The 21,061-nt window shown below is 40.8% G+C and overlaps 1 protein-coding gene across 1 annotated transcript; it reads right to left on the reverse strand.

The window, feature by feature from the left end:
* Nucleotides 1–19: 19 nt before the first annotated feature.
* LOC129868065 (beta-galactosidase-1-like protein 2) lies at nt 20–9,522 on the reverse strand. The gene is made up of 18 exons (XM_055941657.1): nt 8,930–9,522; nt 8,164–8,232; nt 7,505–7,600; nt 6,906–7,014; nt 6,697–6,789; nt 6,461–6,542; nt 6,266–6,330; nt 6,005–6,089; nt 5,538–5,675; nt 5,258–5,338; nt 4,964–5,070; nt 4,619–4,765; nt 4,354–4,425; nt 4,145–4,223; nt 3,954–4,041; nt 3,608–3,719; nt 527–643; nt 20–346 (listed from the first exon to the last, which is right to left on the reverse strand). The coding sequence occupies exons 1-18, from the start codon at nt 9,139–9,141 to the stop codon at nt 260–262; spliced, it is 1,839 nt and encodes a 612-aa protein (XP_055797632.1). The 5' UTR covers nt 9,142–9,522; the 3' UTR covers nt 20–259.
* Nucleotides 9,523–21,061: the final 11,539 nt, after the last annotated feature.

Consider the following 21,061-nt stretch of genomic DNA (forward strand, 5'->3'; position numbering starts at 1 on the left):
AGAATGCTATCACTAACATGACATGCCATTTTTTATAACCAAAATACTTGTCATCATGACACATACAGACGTTGATGACTTGTTTAGCCAACACAATGATTCCAGTTGAAAATAGCTTTGTTTTTAGGCTGTGATATTTTGTTCTCGTTACTAGATTCAATAAAAATACAGATTGGATGACATTTACGTCAATAAAATGATGAACAATATTCTGCTCAAGATCGATAAGGTGAGTTATCCCCAGACAATGTACATGCAGTTACTGAATGTCCGCAGCCATGCCCAGATCAGGAGTCTCTTCAAACGTGATTTTATAATCAGCTTCCTGCTCTTCAAACACAATGATCTGCATGATGTTGATGAAAATGAAGATGATGAAGAAACACATGAGGGTAACTGAACGAGACTGTAAGTACACACAACTTTGTGAACCTAAGACTAAGAACATAAGAGCATGTATGATCTCTTTTAATGTCTTATTATCTTATCATAATGTTGCTGACTAAGTGCTTGTAGTGAGTCCTACCTGGTTTACTCCACTGTTGAGAAAAGGTCCTGGGAGGTAGAGTGTTTGCTGGGGCCCGATATACCAGTGGCGCCCCAGGTTCAAACCATTGATGAAGACTACCCCTTTTCCCCAGCCCTGCAAAGATTATCATAGGCATTACAAAATTATCAACATCATAACTTTTCTGTCATCCCCTTTAGTTTACGCCTCATAAATAATGAATGTCCTAGCTGAAAGCAACCTCAAACATACTACTTCAATACCATAAATACTAACACACTTTTTTCAGGGGATTTTCTAGTTCATTCTTAGAAAATGTATCTATTTACAATTCACTTAGGAGAAATTCAGACTTGAGTTACATGCACATCAATGGGACTTTATTCCCTTTTTATGCACTTTTGTCTTTATGCGTATTTTGACCTTGAACTTGAGTGTGAGGAAACGCGTGTGACAGCCAGCTATTGGTTTGTGGTGGAGATCATAGAAATGTATGGCGGAGGTGAGTCTACAGATACGCCGTATTCTGACCATGATTTGATACCCTCGTAATTTCACCACCTTTACGCATGAGGAAACCATGGATAAGGCCGAGCACCGGTCGGTTCCAAGTGGAAAAACATCTGCTATAGATATAACACCATTCTCTATGCGCTATAATGTATAAATTGATAAGAGCTAGGTAATTGAGTTTGGAGAAGGGGATTGTAATTACAAATAGCAATTTCTTTTAGATTATATGATCATCTAGTCATATGGAAGCAAACATATCAACATATCAACATGATATGTACAGTGCATTCAGAAAGTATTCAGACCCCTTGACTTTTTCAACATTTTGTTGCATTACAGCCTTATTCTAAAATGGATTAAATTATCCCCCCCCCCCCCCCCCCTCATTAGTCTACAAAGCTAAAACTGTTTAAAATAATGAAAAATGACATTTATATACATTACCAATCAAAAGTTTGGACACACCTACTCATTCCAGGGGTTTTCTTTATTTTTTACTATTTTATAAGTTGTAGAATAATAGTGAAGACATCAAAACTATGAAATAACACATATGGAATCATGTAGAAACCAAAAAAGTGTTAAACAAATTAAAATATATTTCATATTTTATATTCTTCAAAGTAGCCACCCTTTACCTTAATGACAGCTTTGCACCCTCTTGGCATTCTCTCAACCAGCTTTACCTGGAATGCTTTCCCAAAAGTCTTGAAGGAGTTTCCACATATGCTGAGCACTTGTTGGCTGCTTTTCCTTCACTCTGGTGTCCAACTCCTCCCAAACCATGTTAATTGGGTTGAGGTCCGGTGATTGTGGAGACCAGGTCATTTGATGCAGCCCTCCATGACTCTCCTTGGTCAAATAGCCCTTACACAGCCTGGAGGTGTGTTTTGGGCATTGTCCTGAAAAAAAACAAATAATAGTCCCACTAAAAGCAAACCAGATGGGATGGCGTATCGCTGCAGAATGCTGTGGTAGCCATACTGCTGAAGTGTGCCTTGAATTCTAAATAAATCACTTACAGTGTCACCAGCAAAGCAGCCCCACACCATCACACCTCCTCCAGGGTTCACGATGGGAACCACACGTGCGGAGATCATCCGTTCACCTACTCTGCGTCTCACAAGACATGGTGGTTGGAACCAAAAATCTCAAATTTGGACTAATCAAACCAAAGGACAGATTTCCGCTGGTTTAATGTCCATTGCTCGTGTTTCTTGGCCCAAGCAAGTCTCTTCTTATTATTGGTATCCTTTAGTAGTGGTTTCTTTGCAGCAATTCGAACATGAAGGCCTGATTCACGCAGTCTCTGAACAGTTGATGTTGAGATGTGTATATTACTTGAACTCTGTGAAGCATTTATTTGGGCTGCAATTTCTGAGGTGGGGTAACTCTAATGAACTTATCCTCTGCAGCAGAGGAAACTCTTGGTCTTTCTTTCCTGTAGTGGTCCTCATGAGAGACAGTTTCATCATAGCGCTTGATGGTTTTTACGACTGCACTTGAAGAAACTGTCAAAGTTCTTGAAATGTTCCTGACCTTCATGTCTTAAAGTAATGATGGACTGTCGTTTCTCTTTGCTTATTTGAGCTGTTCTTGCCATAATATGGACTTGGTCTTTTACCAAATAGGGCTATGTTCTGTATTCCACCACTACCTTGTCATAACACAACTGATTGGCTCAAACGCATTAAGAAGGAAAGATATTCCACAAATTAATTTTGAACAGGGCACACCTGTTAATTGAAATGCATTCCAGGTGACTACCTCTTGAAGCTGGTTGAGTGAATGCCAAGAGTGTGCGAAGCTGTCATCAAGGCAAAGGGTGGCTACTTTGAAGAATCTTAAATATAAAATATATTTAGATTTGTTTAATACTTTTTTGGTTACTACATGATTCCATATGTGTTATTTCATAGTTTTGATGTCTTCACTATTATTCTACAATGTAGAAAATAGTCAAATAAAGAAAACCCCTGGAATGAGTAGGTGTGTCCAAACTTTTGACTGGTGCTGTAAGTATTCAGACCCTTTACTCAGTTCTTTGTTGAAGCACCTTTGGCAGCGATTACAGCCTTGAGTCTTCTTGGGTATGATGCTACAAGCTTGGCACACCCGTATTTGGGGAGTTTCTACCATTCTTCTCTGTAGATCCTTTCAAGCTCTGAATATGCATATGTTTAGATGGCTTTCTTTCATTGATCCCTAATATTCTGAACCCGCTATCTCAATATATTATATTGAGTCTATAAAAATAGTATAATTAATGGTACACCATATTTAAAGGGATGGCTTTAGATAAATGTACTGAAAACCCCATTGAATGAAAACTCCATGAGGAAATCTACTTGCCAGCAAGTGGGAGGTTTTTCAGCGGTTTAATTAAATATATTCATTCCGCATAAGGGAGACACTCCCAAAGAGCTCATTGCGCCTTTCCTAAGTCTGAATCAGGCCCTTAATCACTAGACTTCCCTGCTCCACTTCCACGATAACAAACATACAATAGCATCAGAGAGAAGCATGCACACCATAGCAAGTGTCACAGCCAAAGTATCACAGTATAATATGACTGTATTTACTCACTGGTAGCTTGACGAAGGTGTCACTTGGATAACCGTAGGTAAACATTCTTCCCAGGAAGAATCCAGGGAAAGTGGGAACGTGTGGAAGGGACATCCAAGGTGCCTGGTTAAGGCTGAAATAGATATTACTCAAGGTGTAGTCACAAATATATTAACGCCACACTGTTTAATATGTACATGCATTCCATCAAAGAGTGGGCCACCAGCAGAAGTGTGTTCCATGAAATGTTCACACGCAAACATTGGTGTGCTTGATTGGGATCTGTAGTGCTCAAGCTCATAAAAATGACTTTTTATGAGCTTGATTGTTTACAAGTACTACAAGTTGAAAATGTAAATATACAAACCTATCAATAAAGCTGGTTTTCATATCCAGACTGTATATTGTGAAGTCCCTCAAAGGAGTGTTGTTCAATAGAATGTCACCTACGAGACCTAAAATACAACACAGACAATAAAAAGGCATCAAATCTGAAAATAAGGACATTGTTACCGGTTTCTGCTACAGTAGAATAATATAGGCAAAATAGGTGTGCACCTTTGCGCTGTTTATCTAGAGCTTTCCCATAGTGAACTCGTCCACAGTTCTCAACCAGTAAGCTCAATGTCCGTTTCTCCTGTAGTTAGAATATTAAATTATTATTTGGCTTCATACTTTTTGTTGTTAACAATTATGAAAGCTTGAAAAGCTTGTAGGTACTATTTGGAAGTAGCTTCCAGTAGGCCTCGTGTTCATCTTGCATGTACCTTTCCATCAGGCACCGCTAGCTCCAGATTCTGATGCTTGAAAATGCCAATGTAGTGTCTGTCCACAAACACCTAAAAACAAACTTCACATCTGTCAAATAATTGCCTTCAAACGTAACTGTATTTTCCCAGCTTCTTTATCATAAGAAAATCATAAGAGATTTCCACATTAACAGGACCATTTTAATATAAAAAATGTTATAGAACTGTGTCATAAACTCTACATTTTAACAAGACATTGTGTCTATAGGATGTGTAGACCCACCAGGGCTCTGTCCCGTACATTGTCTCCGGACTTGAGGGAGCCTCCACTGGTTATAATGGTCTCATAGAGGGTATAGCCATAGGACTGGCCATTCCCACTGTTCACTGGGAGATTCTCCATGTTGACTGGGGTTGGTGATTTAAATGGCTAGAGAGACATAAAGAGCCACACACACACACACAGTCGTGAAGCGTAAGTTTGGTGTAGATCTGACCTATGCATACGCATACAGTACATACACACATACGCACATATGCACACAGAGGCACAGACCCACACCGACCTACACATGGACCAGCGCCCGCACACACAAGCACAAACACACATACATATGCACACGCATACCTCCTCAGCGAAGGTCAAGGCGTCCCACAGAGAGAGGTGCTGGTACATGATGGCTGGCTCATACGTCTCCTTCCAACGCAGGGCTGGCATATCAGGGAGCTTCTCACCTCCGACACACAAGGACAAGGGAGTCATCAGACAGTGAGGTCACACACACTCAGATTACAGTAAAACTAACCCTGGATTTAAACACATTTTCAATGGGGATTCTCTATTGGTCCAGGAAACCAGCCTTTAAAGTTGACAAAAGTCAGGCTATTTAATTATTATTTTTACGTTTAGTGATCAACTTACTGTGGTACTGACTGAATAGATCCCTGAGAAGGTGATACTTTGGCGTGTATTCTCCCGATTCGGACAGAGGTGCATCATAATCTGGATAACAGCAATCATCAGTCGGTACAGGGAAGATCTCTTATGACATGTTGGTCCACACTGCCATTCACTGGTGGCAATGTGTAATACAAGATAATACAATACAAAACTAAATTGTGAGAGGAAACTTCAAAACACATTGCCACCAGTGTTAATTGGAATGGTGCTAAAACCTGGAATAGATATCTGGATAAAATACCATAGCTTGTGATTAGTGCCTTGTAGATTGGGTTTGTCAGTGCTCCACTCATGAAGCCAAAGTTAGTCCCTCCGTGGAACATGTACAGGTTGATGGACATGCCGCGTCTCAGAATCTCCCGTACAGCAGAAACCATATCTGACGAACAAAGAGATCATTCATGTTCATCGCAGATATCAAACCATTTAATAACTGACATTTTGGAGAAGCATGTTAATGTGAAAATGACAGGCACAAGAATATGTTCATGAATAGCAGCTTCAGAAAAACTCCACAGTTTGAAAAACTACAGAAAAAGCTAAAGGAATATTAGTCATTTCACTGACTGCTACTTATAAATAATTGCAGAATCGTGCATATACTGGAAAGATGAAGGTAAACACATGGAAAGAGGTTCAGGACAGGGAGAAATGGAGGGACCACGACAAAGCCTAAGTAAGTAAGTAAGCTTAAAAATACAACCCTACCCTCTTGAGCGAGGACATGGTGGAGGTCTCCCCATGCATCAAACCAGCCTGTCCAGTACTCCATCACCATCATGGGGCTATTGGGCTGCCATGCATAAATACACAGTCCACAACATACACATGATCAATACAGACTTGTGTCATTTTAAAGCGTGGCCAATGTATAAATACTTTGCTGATCGTCTTAGTAACCTTTGTTAAGCATTTGTTGAAAATGTTCTAATATGAAGATGAGGAGCAAGTGGAGTGGATGGGACGTACCTGAATAGCATTCAAATACTTGATGTCCCCCTGATTTAGTTTCTGTAGATTCACTGTTCTGATTACTATAAGATAGGTTGGAATTAAAGGAATATACTGTAAAATGACAGCAGAACTTTGATCAAGGAATGTGGACACAAGGACGATGTAAAATAAGGACTCTGTAAGTGCGTCTACTGTAATGATAAACTGTACCTCCCGTCACACCCCCTTCCTTTAATCCCTCATGGTTATCTGACGTCAGTAAGAGCTCATTGATTCCTCTGGACTGTAGAGCCTATGAAGAAACACAGTAGTGAGTACCAATTCTGGACATGACCCATACATTATAAAACCTCATTGGATAATGCCATACATACCGTAATTACATTGTTTGTCCATTTGTATGTGTGTGTGTGTATATTTGTGTGTGTGTGTGTGTGTGTGTTTACCTCCTTGATGAAAGGCATGTAAGTGTTATCCATTGCAAATGATCCATATTCATTTTCCAACTGTACAGCAATGATGGGCCCTCCTTTCTTGAACTGAAAAAACAAAAAATACATTTTCAAATGATATAGGACAATTATACCGCTAATATATTCTATAGCTATAGTTTGGCTACAGCCATGTTCTATTGTAATAGGAACCAATTAATGACCTGTAGAGGAACCACTTTTGGAATGAGCTTGTCAAAGAACGTATTGACTGCCTCAGCAAATCCTGGGTGTGTAGTCCTCAACCTCATACTCCCGTCACGAAGAAGCCAACTTAACCGAGGGAAGAAGAGAGAGTGGAAAAGTATTATTAGAACTGCCAGGGAGAAAGAGAATTGGGGGTGTTGTTGTCAGTGAATCTCACTGTTAATGAACTGTTGAGTCATATTCCCAGGAGGACAGAAAGCTAGAAGACAGCCAATCCACTCCTCCCTGGGGTATAGCATAAGTTGTTTACCCTGGTCCCCATGGTCGCATATTACAATCAAAATGGTACCTTGTGTTGCTAGATCAAGTGCCTCTGTGCAAAACACGCTCCGACTTCCTTATTACATTTACTGAGGAATGTTGCCTCAGAAATGTCCTGACTCTTAAGAGTAGACAATTCAACAGTAAAGTAGTGTAGGACAGTCTCCTATTCAAAATGGATGGCTCCGTTGGCCTCAATTCCACCAAACTCCAAATGCAGTGGTTTAAAAATGGAAGGTCAGACAGACAGATAGACAGGCAAACATACAAATAGATAGACAGACAGCTGACTGACCTCGGCAGCCCTCCTAGGTCGAGCTCAGAGCAAATGTACGGCCCTGGACGCAGGATCACCCAGAGTCCTACCTCAGCAGCCAAGTTAATGTAGGCTCTGGGAAAACAAGACACGATGAAGAGTTATAATCAGTCAGGTACACCAGTTACTTCACCTCAACACCAGTGGCAAAAACTGGGACATCACTCTGAACCAAAGATTGTCAGTTATTTTCAGATATAAAAAAAGTCCACTTCTGGACTGAGGTCTGATTTTGGAGTGTAAGTTTCACTTGAGCGTCAGATTTGCAAATGTTCTGTGAAACATAGACATAACAAATTGGTGTGAACCCATGTCCCCTGGAAACATGGGAATCATGTGACCTGACCTCAGTGCCATTAATTGCACAGCAAGCGCTGTTGTTGTGGAGATGCATTGGATGTTGTCAGGATAGTGCATCTGCTACTCACTCCCATGAGCATGGCAACTCGAGTAATAACGACACCTGATGCCAAAAGATGAAAGTGCCAATGAAAGTGCCAATGCATTTCAGTCATTTGAGTATTAATGCCAGGGGGGATAAATAAGTTGAAAGACAATTGTTTGTGTTTGTATAGAGCAATGGAAAGCTGAAAACGTTCAACTGTAAATGTTGAAGAGGAGGAACAGGGGGTCCTTACTCTAAATCCAACTCTGTTTGAAAGTGGAAAACCCCTCTCTCTGGCTGATGTAAGCTCCATGGTACATATCTGCAAGATAAACAGAATGCTCCTTTTTATCGCCCAACAAATGACCAATGTCATGAACTATTACAACAAACACACACATAACATGCACACGCGTATACTGATGCCACAGACACACTGAACACACACACACACACACACACACACACATGCATACTAATGCTACACACACACACACTCACACAAACACTTTCACACTCACCACATACACTGCAGTTACTGTCTATTATCTATCCTGTTGCCTAGTCACTTTACCCCTACCTACTGTATATATTCATAGCTACATAAACAACCTTGTACCCCAGCACATCGACTCGGTACTGGCACTCCCTGTATACAGCCAAAGTTATTTTTACTCATTATTGTTATTCGTTATTCAATTCCTCGGTTTCTATTTCAAATGTATTTATTTTTATCTTTAATTCTGCATTGTTTGATAAGAACCCGTAAGTAAGCATTTCACTGTTAGTCTACACATGTTGTTTACAAAGCGTGTGACAAATAACATTTTATCTTATTTTATTAGTAACTATTGTACTGTAGGCTTAAGTTACGATCAAATTGGAACCCTATTCAGTATAGTGCACTACTAGGACCCATAGGACCCATAGGACTCTGGTCAAAAGTAGTGCTCTATGAATAGCATGCCATTTCAGATGGTCTAAGATAGTGATTGCCTTAGTGATTGTATGCTACCTACGTAGTGAGGGTGTTGATGCCACAAGCCTTCATTTTCATCAGGCGGTCCCTCCAGTAGGCTCTAGGGACCCGGAAGTAGTGGACGGATCCCCCCAGAATACGGAATGTTTCTCCCTCCAAGGTGAACTGGGACGAGTTGGCACTCAAACCTACTCTCCTGCTCATTCTCCTGCCTCCGGGCGCAGTACTAGGCAAGAATTGTCCGTGCCACATTGATTTGGGTCAATAAACATTGAACAATACAGGTCACACAAGTAGCACTCCTTTCTAGGCTACTCCAATTCATAGCCTTGTGCTTGGAGATTTTTTTATTTTTAGACCCCAAGTTTGCTGAAATTCCAGATGGGACATAGTTCTCCAATCTTATAAATAGATAATATGGATAAAATAAAGTATTTTTGTGTTATCCACTATCAAGAAATGATATGCATGACACCACAAACAGTTGTATTCATCCTTTTTACATACTGGATAGAAAAGGGCACTGTGCGAGAGTCCAATACAGAGTAGGACTAATCATTGAAGTGAAAACAAAACATTTCTTTCAGTCTATCAATTCATGCTCATAAAACATGCCATAGAATGAATAATAAGTAAAATATTATTATCTTACTTACCCCAGGTACCGGTACATGATGAAGCCAACAATGCTCAAACAGAGAAGTGCATAACGTCTTTTGTGGGATTTCCTTATTCTTAGAACAACCATCTGTTAATAGTAAATATGTTAATCTGTTATCTGTTGATAGACGGTACTTACTTTATAGAAATGAAACCCTTTCCAATGACAAACACATCTAATCTACTCGGATCTGCTGGTGAAAATGTAGCTAGGAGGATCACTGCAACTCCCTCAGGATAGATAGAGTATAGCCTATTAAGCTTTGCACAGCCCAGAAAGGGTGTGTTTGTGCGATGGTGTGAGAGAGAGACTCTTTGAGACAAAATAAATACATTGAGACATTTCCACGTCATAAATGAATAACCTATCAAGGCAAAATGCTGAAGAATTTAAAATATTAAAGTATTTATGGGACATTATTATTTCCATATTAGAAGCGTGGGTGGGGTAATGTAGTCAGTCGTCGGTGTGGTAAATGTTTACAAGGTGAAGGAAGCATGGAGAGGTCAGCGGTAGCCAGACTTGTAAAGTGGGCTAATTAACAGAAGTTGGGTTTTGGAGGAACGCCATCAGTGCGTGCTCTGCAAGCAATGTAGTGGATGAAGGTGCAGCAAGAGCGTGGAGAACGGATAGATGTGTTTATAGACAGCGAGGAAGATGAAGAGAAGAGTGTAATGGGAAGATGAATGTTGAGGAAGAATGGCATCAGACACGATAAAGAAGAATCTGGACCAGTAGGAGTTACATTTTTTGAGAAAGTGGACCCTTACCTTTTGGCTGATCTATTTGTGGTTTCAGGGTGGGTGAGAAAGGAGTTGGGGGCAGTTGAATCAGTGAAGTGGACTTGTGATATTTGTTTGTGTTTCTTCTGACCAGAGGGAACATACTTGGGTTACGTAACTTGAGTCAATATCTGTTTCTTGCTTTGCTCTTAGGAACAGGGCATCATGGAAAGGAGTAGCGTTAAGTTTGGAGGTGGAGCAATTTAAGTTGAAAATTCCTGGTGTTTGTGATGCCTGCCGTTTGGTGCGACATAGAACCGGTGGGGAGCGTAGTAAAACAGAGGAGTCATTGTCAGCCCTTTTGAGTTTTACTACGCTCCCCACCACTTCTATGTCACACCAAACGGCGAGCATCACAAACACCTTGTTGGGATGTGTTTATTGAGTAGGGATGCATATGTGGGAGACTCGTTTAAGGTGTCGAAAATGGTGAAGTATGCACTGGGAAAAGAGTCTGTCAGAGTCTGTCAGAGTGACCAGGAGTGGTCTTATTTTGATTCATTGTATTTCTGAAGAACAGAGGAAGATTGTAGTGAGCCTCAAAAGAATCCAGACAACAGAAGTTTAGTGTTTTTAACTTCACAATAGAGCACCGGTCAAAGGAGTCATCTCAGGGGTGACGACGGATGTTCAGGTTAAATCCCTGAAGAGAATTCCTGGTGTGGTTGGTGCCCGGTGTCTGACCCACTGGGTAAATGGAGAAAGAGAAGAAATTCTGTCTGTCCTGTTTTTTTTAATAAAGAGCAGGTACCTACGCATGTGAAGCTTGGTCATGCAAGATACACTGTAAGAGTTTTTGTTCCCAAACCACTGCATTGTGTAAGAAATGTAAAGGATTTGGCCATGTTTCAAGTGTGTGCAGACGGAAAGAGTATATTGAAGAACGGTGTGTAGAAGGATGACGGTGTAGCAATTGTGGTGGGGATCATGATCCCAATTACCTGAAGTGCCCTGTAAGGGTGACAGAGATTGTGGTGGCAAAAGTTAGAGCGGTCAATCGAATCTTCTATGTGGAGGCAATTAAAATAATTGAGAAAACAATTGATGCTAGTGAAGAGACGGTGGTGGACACACCACAGCCTGCAGTAAATGTTTGCTGCCAGTCAAAAGATATCCTAGGTGTTAAAAAGGTGTCCCGCCCTCCCAGGTTCCCCTTGAGCCTGTGTAGGGATCAGATGTGTGTTTTACTTTTTTTATTTTTTTGAAAAGTTGTTTCATTAAGTTTAGTTTATTTATTTACATTTTGGTAGTTTGGTATTTTTTTGTTTTATTTTCTTGCATATTTTGGAATCATGTTTCCATCCCGCACAGTAGATGGCGGAATGCATATTAAATTGTGTGATCGCCAATATACCATAGAAGAAGAAGAAGAACCACTTGTTGGAACTTGGAGAGGCCACAATGTGGAAAGGTGGCGGAAGCGGACACTGAAGTGGATTGTGAATCTAATGGTGGTAGAATGAAGGAGAATTGGAGTATTGTCCAAAAGAATGGAAAACAGAGCAAAGTATTGTACAGTGCCGAGAATGTCTCTTCGTATCTTGTAGGAGAGCGGTTTATTAATGAGGAGCAGCTGATCGAAATACCAATCTTGAAGAATCCATTTGAGCTATCCAAACTGGTGGAGAGTGAAGGCTGTGAAGGCTGTGAGGATCACAAGAGGCGGGCTTGTTTTGATTTTTTGTGTGTTGCGTCTCAACCGATTTGATAAGTTTGACGTGTTGTGTGTGTGTCTCTTTAGAACAGGGCACCCCTCAAGGGGGTAATATCTGACATCATGTGGAAAGTCGATGTTGAAGAGATGAAAAATATTCCTGGAGTGATTGATGCACATCGGATGAATCGTGTAGTGAATGATGAAAAAGTGAAGAGTTTTTCTGTTCTTTTGTTTTTTTATATGAAGGTTCTCCCTACTCAAATGCAGTTGGGATATATAAACTACAAAGTCAGAGCATTTATCCCAAGACCAATGCAGTGGGATCACTGTAAAGCTTTTGGTCGTTATTTCAACTATTTGCAGACGGGAGAAACCGAGATATCAAAGTTGTGGAAAAGATCACATCATGTGTTATAAAAGTGATGAAAATGTGACATGTGGGAACCATGAAGCCACGTCATTTCAATGCCCGACAAGGGTGAAAGAAAATTAGGTGGCCAAAGTTAGGGTTGTCCAGAGCATTTCATATGCAACAGTTGTTTAAAGGGTTGAGGGTTTGAATGGTGCTCCTGTTAGTTAGTTAGTTTCCCTATCACGTATGGATTAGATTTTTTACTTTTTTTTTCAACCCGTCCAGTTGGTGGCGGCAATACACCTTTTGGGGTTGTAGTCCACTATGAAACCCGAAGAAGAAGAACAACAACAACAACAACAACAACAAGAATGTTGGCTACGGGGATGGTTGTTGGTAGAGAGCGTTGAGGTATCTTTTGATAAAGAATAACAATCAAGATGAAGCAGCTGCTTTACAAGTGGGATGCACTGTTGAGCACTACATCCCGAGGGGTTTGTGCTGATTGTACGGAGATTGTGACAATAGGTTAAATGGCATCCCTTGAGAAAGAAAGAACAACATGTACACTACCATTCAAAAGTTTTAGAAGACCTACTCATTCAAGGGTTTTTCTTTTCTTTTTACTCTTTTCTACATTATAGAATAATAGTGAAGACATCAAACGTATGAAATAAGACATATGGAATCATGTAGTAACCAAAAAAGTGTTAAACAAATTAAAATATTTTATATTTGAGATTCTTCAAATATCAAATCAAAATCAAATCAATTTGATTTATATAGCCCTTCTTACATCAGCTGATATATCAAAGTGCTGTACAGAAACCCAGCCTAAAACCCCAAACAGCAAGCAAAGCAGGCGTAGAAGCACGGTGGCTAGGAAAAACTCCCTTGAAAGGCCAAAACCTAGGAAGAAACCTAGAGAGGAACCAGGCTATGAGGGGTAGCCAGTCCTCTTCTGGCTGTGCCGGATGGAGATTATAACAGAACATGGCCAATATGTTCAAATGTTCATAAATGACCAGCATGGTCAAATAATAGTAATCACAGTGAACATGTGAGGGTTCCATAGCCGCAGGCAGAACAGTTGAAACTGGAGCAGCAGCACAGCCAGGTGGACTGGGGATAACAAGGAGTCATCATGCCAGGTATTCCTGAGGCATGGTCATAGGGCTCAGGTCCTCCGAGAGAGAGAAAAAAAGAAAGATAATTAGAGAGAGCATCCTTAAATTCACACATGACACCGGATAAGACAGGAGAAATACTCCAGATATAACAGATTGACCCTAGCCACCGACACATAAACTATTGCAGCATAAATACTGGAGGCTGAGACAGGAGGGGTCAGGAGACACTGTGGCCCCATCCGATGATACCCCCGGACAGGGGCAAACAGGCAGGATATAACCCCACCCACTTTGTCAAAGCACAGCCCCCACACCACTAGAGGGATATCTTCAACCACCAACTTACCATCCTGAGACAAGGCCGAGTATAGCCCACAAAGATCTCTGCCACGGCACAACCCAAGGGGGGCGCCAACCCAGACAGGAAGACCACGTCAGTGACTCAACCCACTCAAGTGACGCACCCCTCCTAGGAACAGCATGGAAGAGCACCAGTAAGCTAGTGACTCAGCCCCTGAAATGTGGTTAGAGGCAGAGAATCCCAGTGGAGAGAGGGGAACCGGCCAGGCAGAGACAGCAAGGGCGGTTCGTTGCTCCAGTGCCTTTCCGGTCACCTTCACACTCCTGGGCCAGACTACACCAAATCATAGGACCTACTGAAGAGATGAGTCTTCAATAAAGACTTAAAACCTGTTACAGCTAGATGTTCCGCTAGCGGAACCCCTTGACAACATCCGGTGAAATGGCAGAGCGCCATATTCAAATTAAATTACTATAAATATTAAACTTTCATGAAATCACACATGCAATACACCAAATTAAAGCTACACTTGTTGTTAATCCAGCCAACGTGTCAGATTTCAAAAAGGCTTTACGGCGAAAGCAAACCATGCAGATCTGAGGCTAGCACCCCACCAAACAAACACATGACATTCATATTTCAACCAGCCAGGCGCGACACAAAACTCAGAAATAACGATATAATTCATGCCTTACCTTTGAAGATCTTCTTTTGTTGGCACTCCAAAATGTCCCATAAACATCACAAACGGTCCTTTTGTTCGATAAATTCCATCGTTATATCTCAAAAATGTCAAATTATTTGGCGCGTTTGATCCAGAAAAACACCGGTTCCAACTTGCGCAACATGACTACAAAATATCTAATAAGATACCTGTAAACTTGTTCCAAACATTTCAAACAACTTTCCTAATACAACTTTAGGTATTTTTTTACGTAAATAACCAATAACATTTAAGACGGGATAAACTGTGTTCAATACCGGACGAAAACAAAGTGGAGCGAGCTTTCAGGTCATGCGCCCCAACCACAACAGTACACTTGGCTATCCACCCAGATAGGAAATGGCTACTTCTTCATTTCTCAAAGGAAAAACCAAGCCATTTCTAAAGACTGTTGACATCTAGCGGAAGCGATAGGAACTGCAAGCAAGTGCCTTAGAAACCTAGATCCACATAGAAATCCCATTGAAAACACTGTTACCTCAATTTTTTTCCCCTGGATGGATTTTTCTCAGGTTTTCGCCTGCCATATCAGTTATGTTGTACTCACAGACATTATTTTAACAGTTTTAGAAACTTAAGCGTGTTTTCTATCTAAATCTACCAATTCTATGCATATCCTAGCTTCTGAGCCTGAGTAGCAGGTAGTTTACTTTGGGCACGCTTTTCATCCGGACGTGAAAATACTGCCCCCTAGCACGAAGAGGTTATTAAAGGTTGAGACCGAGTCTGCGTCTTTCACATGGGTAGGCAGACCATTCCATAAAAATTGAGCTTTATAGGAGAAAGCCCTGCCTCCAGCTGTTTGCTTAGAAATTCTAGGGACAATTAGGAGGCCTGCGTCTTGTGACCGTAGCGTACGTGTAGGTATGTACGGCAGCACCAAATCGGAAAGATAGGTAGGAGCAAGCCCATGTAATGCTTTGTAGGTTAGCAGTAAAACCTTGAAATCAGCCCTTGCCTTAACAGGAAGCCAGTGTAGGGAGGCTAGCACTGGAGTAATATTATCACATTTTTTGGTTCTAGTCAGGATTCTAGCAGCCGTATTTAGCACTAACTGAAGTTTATTTAGTGCTTTATCTGGGTAGCCGGAAAGTAGAGCATTGCAGTAGTCTAACCTAGAAGTAACAAAAGCCTGGATACATGTTTCTGCATCATTTTTGGACAGAACATTTCTGATTTTTGCAATGTTACGTAAATTAAAAAAAGCTGTCCTTGAAACAGTCTTGATATGTTCGTCAAAAGAGAGATCAGGGCCCAGAGTAACGCTGAGGTCCTTCACAGTTTTATTTGAGACGACTTTACAACCATCAAGATTAATTGTCAGATTCAACAGAAGATCTCTTTGTTTCTTGGGACCTAGAACAAGCATCTCTGTTTTGTCCGAGTTTAAAAGTAGAAAGTTTGCAGCCATCCACTTCCTTATGTCTGAAACACAGGCTTCTAGCGAGGGCAATTTTGGTGCTTCACTATGTTTCATTGAAATGTACAGCTGTGTGTCATCCGCATAGCAGTGAAAGTTAACATTATGTTTTCAAATGACATCCCCAAGAGGTAAAATATATAGTGAAAACAATAGTGGTCCTAAAACGGAACCTTGAGGAACACCGAAATTTACAGTTGATTTGTCAGAGGACAAACCATTCACAGAGACAAACTGATATCTTTCCGACAGATAAGATTTAACCAGGCCAGAACTTGTCCGTGTAGACCAGGGGTGTCAAACTCATTCCATGGAGGGCCTAGTGTCTGCTGGTTTTTGTTTTTTCCTTTCAGTTAAGACCTAGAAAACCAGGTGATGGGAGTTCCTTACTAATTAGTGACCTGAATTCATCAATCAAGTACAAGGGTGGAGCGAAAACCCACAGACACTCAGCCCTCTGTAGAACGAGTTTGACAGCTGTGGTGTAGACCAATTTGGGTTTCCAATCTCTCCAAAAGAATGTGGTGATCGATGGTATCAAAAGCAGCACTAAGGTCTAGGAGCACGAAGACAGATGCAGAGCCTCGGTCTGACGCCATTGAAAGGTAATTTACCACCTTCACAAGTGCAGTCTCAGTGCTATGATGGGGTCTAAAACCAGACTGAAGCATTTCGTATACATTGTTTTGTTTGTCTTCAGGAAGGCAGTGAGTTGCTGCGCAACAGCTATTTCAAAAGATTTTGAGAGGAATGGGAGATTCGATATAGGCCGAAAGTTTTTTATATTTTCTGGGTCAAGGTTTGGATTTTTCAAGAGAGGCTTTATTACTGCCACTTTTAGTGAGTTTGGTACACATCCGGTGGATAGAGAGCCGTTTATTATGTTCAACATAGGAGGGCCAAGCACAGGAAGCAGCTCTTTCAGTAGTTTAGTTGGAATAGGGTCCAGTATCCAGCTTGAAGGTTGAGAGGCCATGATTATTTTCATCATTGTGTCAAGAGATGTAGTACTTGTCACGCCCTGACCGTAGAGATCATTTTATTCTCTATGTTTGGTTGGTCAGGGTGTGACTCGGGTGGGAAACTATGTTCTTTATTTCTATGTTTTGGCCGGGTATGGTTCTCAATCAGGGACAGCTGTCTATCGTTGTCTCTGATTGGGAATCATATTTAGGCAGCCTTTTTTCCTTTGTGTTTTGGTGGGTAGTTATCTATGTTAGTGGCACTATAGCCCTAGTAAGCTTCACGGTCGTTTCTTTGTTTCTTGTTTTGTTGGCGACATTTACATAAATGAAGGAAAATGTACACTGACCACGCTGCACCTTGGTCCGATCATTTCCACCCTGACGACGTTTGTGACAGTACTAAAACACTTGAGTGTCTCCCTTGATCCTAGGTACTGGCAGAGTTGTGCAGACTCAGGACAATTGAGCTTTGGAGGAGATTTACGCAGATTTAAAGAGGAGCCGTAATTTGCTTTTTAATGATCATGATCTGTTCCTCAAAGAAGTTCATGAATTTATTACTGCTGAAGTGAAAGCCATCCTCTCTTGGCGAATGCTGCTTTTTAGTTAGCTTTGCGACAGTATCAAAAATCAATTTCGGATAGTTCTTATTTTTGTAAATTAAGTTTGAAAAATAGGATGATCGAGCAGCAGTGAGGGCTCTTCGATATTGCACGGTACTGTCTTTCCAAGCTAGTCTTCCAGTTTGGTGTGACGCCATTTACGTTCCAATTTTCTGGAAGCTTGCTTCAGAGCTCGGGTATTTTCTGTATACCAGGGCGCTAGTTTCTTATGACAAATGTTTTTAGTTTTTAGGGCTGCAACTGCATCTAGGGTATTGCGCAAGATTAAATTGAGTTCCTCAGTTATGTGGTTAACTGATTTTTGTCCTCTGACGTCCTTGGGTAGGCAGAGGGAGTATGGAAGGGCATCACGGACCTCCTGGTCGCGGCCGGTTGTGACAGAGCCTGGGCGCGAACCCAGAGACTCTGGTGGCGCAGCTAGCACTGCGATGCAGTGCCCTACACCACTGCGCCACCCAGGAGGCCTATAGCACTACTTTTGATGCTTCTTGGTTGGGGTCTGAGCAGATTATTTGTTGCGATTGCAAACGTAATAAAATGGTGGTCCGATAGTCCAGGATTATGAGGAAAAACATTAAGATCCACAACATTTATTCCATGGTGTCACGCCCTGACCTTAGAGATCCTTTTAATGTCTCTATTTTGGTTTGGTCAGGGCGTGAGTTGGGGTGGGCATTCTATGTTGTGTGTTCTATGTTTTCTATTTCTGTGTGTTTGGACGGGTGTGGTTCTCAATCAGAGGCAGCTGTCTATCGTTGTCTCTGATTGAGAACCATACTTAGGTAGCCTTTTCCCACCTGTGTTTTGTGGGTAGTTGTTTTCTGTTTTGTGTTGCTGCACCTGACAGGACTGTTTCGTTTTCGTTCATTCGCTTTTGTTATTTTGTTTAGTGTTCTGTTTAAATAAAAATAACATGAACACTTACCACGCTGCGTTTTGGTCTCCTCCCTTAGACGATCGTTACACATGGGACAAAACTAGGTCCAGTGTATGACTGTGGCAGTGAGTAGGTCCGGATACATGTTGGTCAAAACCCACTGTGTCGATGATGGCTCCGAAAGCCTTTTGGAGTGGGTCTGTGGACTTTTCCATGTGAATATTAAAGTCACCAAAAATTTGAATATAATCTGCTATGACTACAAGGTCCGATAGGAATTCAGGGAACTCAGTGAGGAATGCTGTATATGGCCCAGGAGGCCTGTAAACAGTAGCTATAAAAAGTGCTTGAGTAGGCTGCATAGATTTCATGACTAGAAGCTCAAAAGACGAAAACGTCAGGGTTTTTTTTGTAAATTGAAATTTGCTATCGTAAATGTTAGCAACACCTCCGCCTTTGCGGGATGCGCGGGGGATATGGTCACTAGTGTAACCAGGAGGTGAGGCCTCATTTAACACAGTAAATTCATCAGGCTTTAGCCATGTTTCAGTCAGGCCAATCACATCAAGATTATGATCAGTGATTAGTTCATTGACTATAACTGCCTTTGAAGTGAGGAATCTAACACCTAAGTAGCCCTAAATAGCCACCCTTTGCCTTGATGACAGCTTTGCAGACTCTTGGCATTCTCTCAACCAGCTTCATGAGGTAGTCACCTGGAATGCATTTCAATTAACAGGTGTGCCTTGTTCAAAGTTAATTTGTGGAATTTCTTTCCTTCTTAATGTGTTTGAGCCAATCAGTTGTGTGTGAAAAGGTAGGGGTGGTATACAGAAGATAGCCCTATTTGGTAAAAGACCAAGTCCATATTAGGGCAAGAACAGCTCAAATAAGCAAAGTGAAACGACAGTTCATCCTTACTTTAAGACATGAAGGTCAGTAAATACCAAAAATTTCAAGAACTTTGAAAGTTTCTTCAAGTGTTATGATGAAACTGGCTCTCATGAGGACCGCCACAGGAATGGAAGACACATAGTTACTAGAGGTCGACCGATTATGATTTTTCAACGCCGATACCGATACCGATTATTGGAGGACCAAAAAAAGCAAATATCGATTAATTGGCTGAGTTTTTTATATATATTTGTAATAATGACAATTACAACAATACTGAATGAACAATGAACACTTTTATTTTAACTTAATATAATACATCAATAAAATCAATTTAGTCTCAAATAAATAATGAAACATGTTCAATTTGGTTTAAAACCTTTTCTCAATAGGGGGTGCTGTTTGCACTTTGTAATAATTTCGTTCCCAAATTAAACTGCCTCGTACTCAATTCTTGCTCGTACAATATGCATATTATTATTACTATTGGATAGAAAACACTCTCTAGTTTCTAAAACCGTTTGAATTATATCTGTGAGTAAAACAGAACTGGAGTTGGAGCAATTGTCCTATGAGGATGTGAGAATGCTTCTGAGTTCTGAGGTCCGTTTTTTAATTTGCCTGTCTTCTATTGGTTGAGATGCACTGCATACGCCTTCCCCTGGATGTCAGCGAATAGTGAGAATTGAAATGGTGTTGCTAGGCAGATCTGAGAGCTTATAAATGGGCTGGCAACGTGGGGTCCTTCCTTTCTTCTCTTCGCCATGACGCAAAAAGGACCTCTGGATGTCGTTCTAGAAGGCTCCCGTTATAGCCCTTAGATATATCCGGCTCTGTTTTTATTCGAAATAGGTGTTAAAGACATCATAATGTTGTTATTTTAAACCGAGTTATATCAGTTTATATCAGTATATTGCGATTTTCGGATATTTATTAGTGCTGCGTTATAGTGAGTTGGACACGTCTTTGCCACATGGCTAATGCTTACTGCTAATTTCAACGTTGAAGGCGACAATCTACAACTGAGCAACGATTCTTTTGGAAAAAGGACAACTTGCCCAAGATTCTGATGGGAGCTCATCAAAAAGTAAGAACTATTTATGATGTTAATTCGTTGTTCTGTTGAAAAATGTTAAACTCATATTCCGCCATTAATTTTGGTGCGGTCTCGCTTTAACGCACGCTGTATGTCGTAGTAACGTTCATTTTAAAAATCTAACACAGCGATTGCATTAAGAACTAATGTATCTTTCATTTGCTGTCCAACCTGTATTTTTTAGTCAAGTTTAGGATTAGTTACTGATTAGATTAGGTGCCTCTCCCAAGATTTCTCCCGGCATATTGTTGGCAGCTTGGCTACTTTTCTCATTGTATAACCACGATTTGTGCCGCTAAATATGCACATTTTCGAACAAACTCTATATGTATTGTGTAATATGATGTTATAGGACTGTCATCTGAAGAAGTTTGAGAAGGTTAGTGAAAACATTTATATCTTTTGCTGGTTTATTCGTTATCGCTATTGTTGGCCTGAATCAATGCTGTTGTGTGGTTGGCTATTGTAGTAAGCTAATATAATGCTATATTGTGTTTTCGATGTAAAACACTTAAAAAATCTGAAATATTGTCTGGATTCACAAGATCTTTGTCTTTCATTTGCTGTATGCTGTGTATTTTTCAGAAATATTTTATGATGAGTATTTAGGTAATACACGATGATCTCTGTAGTTATTCTAGTTGCTTTGGTGAGAGTTGTGATGGTGGCTGCAATGGTAAACTATGATTT

This window comes from Salvelinus fontinalis, chromosome 13 (assembly GCF_029448725.1).
Source record: "Salvelinus fontinalis isolate EN_2023a chromosome 13, ASM2944872v1, whole genome shotgun sequence".
In the NCBI taxonomy this organism is placed as follows: Eukaryota; Metazoa; Chordata; class Actinopteri; order Salmoniformes; family Salmonidae; genus Salvelinus; species Salvelinus fontinalis.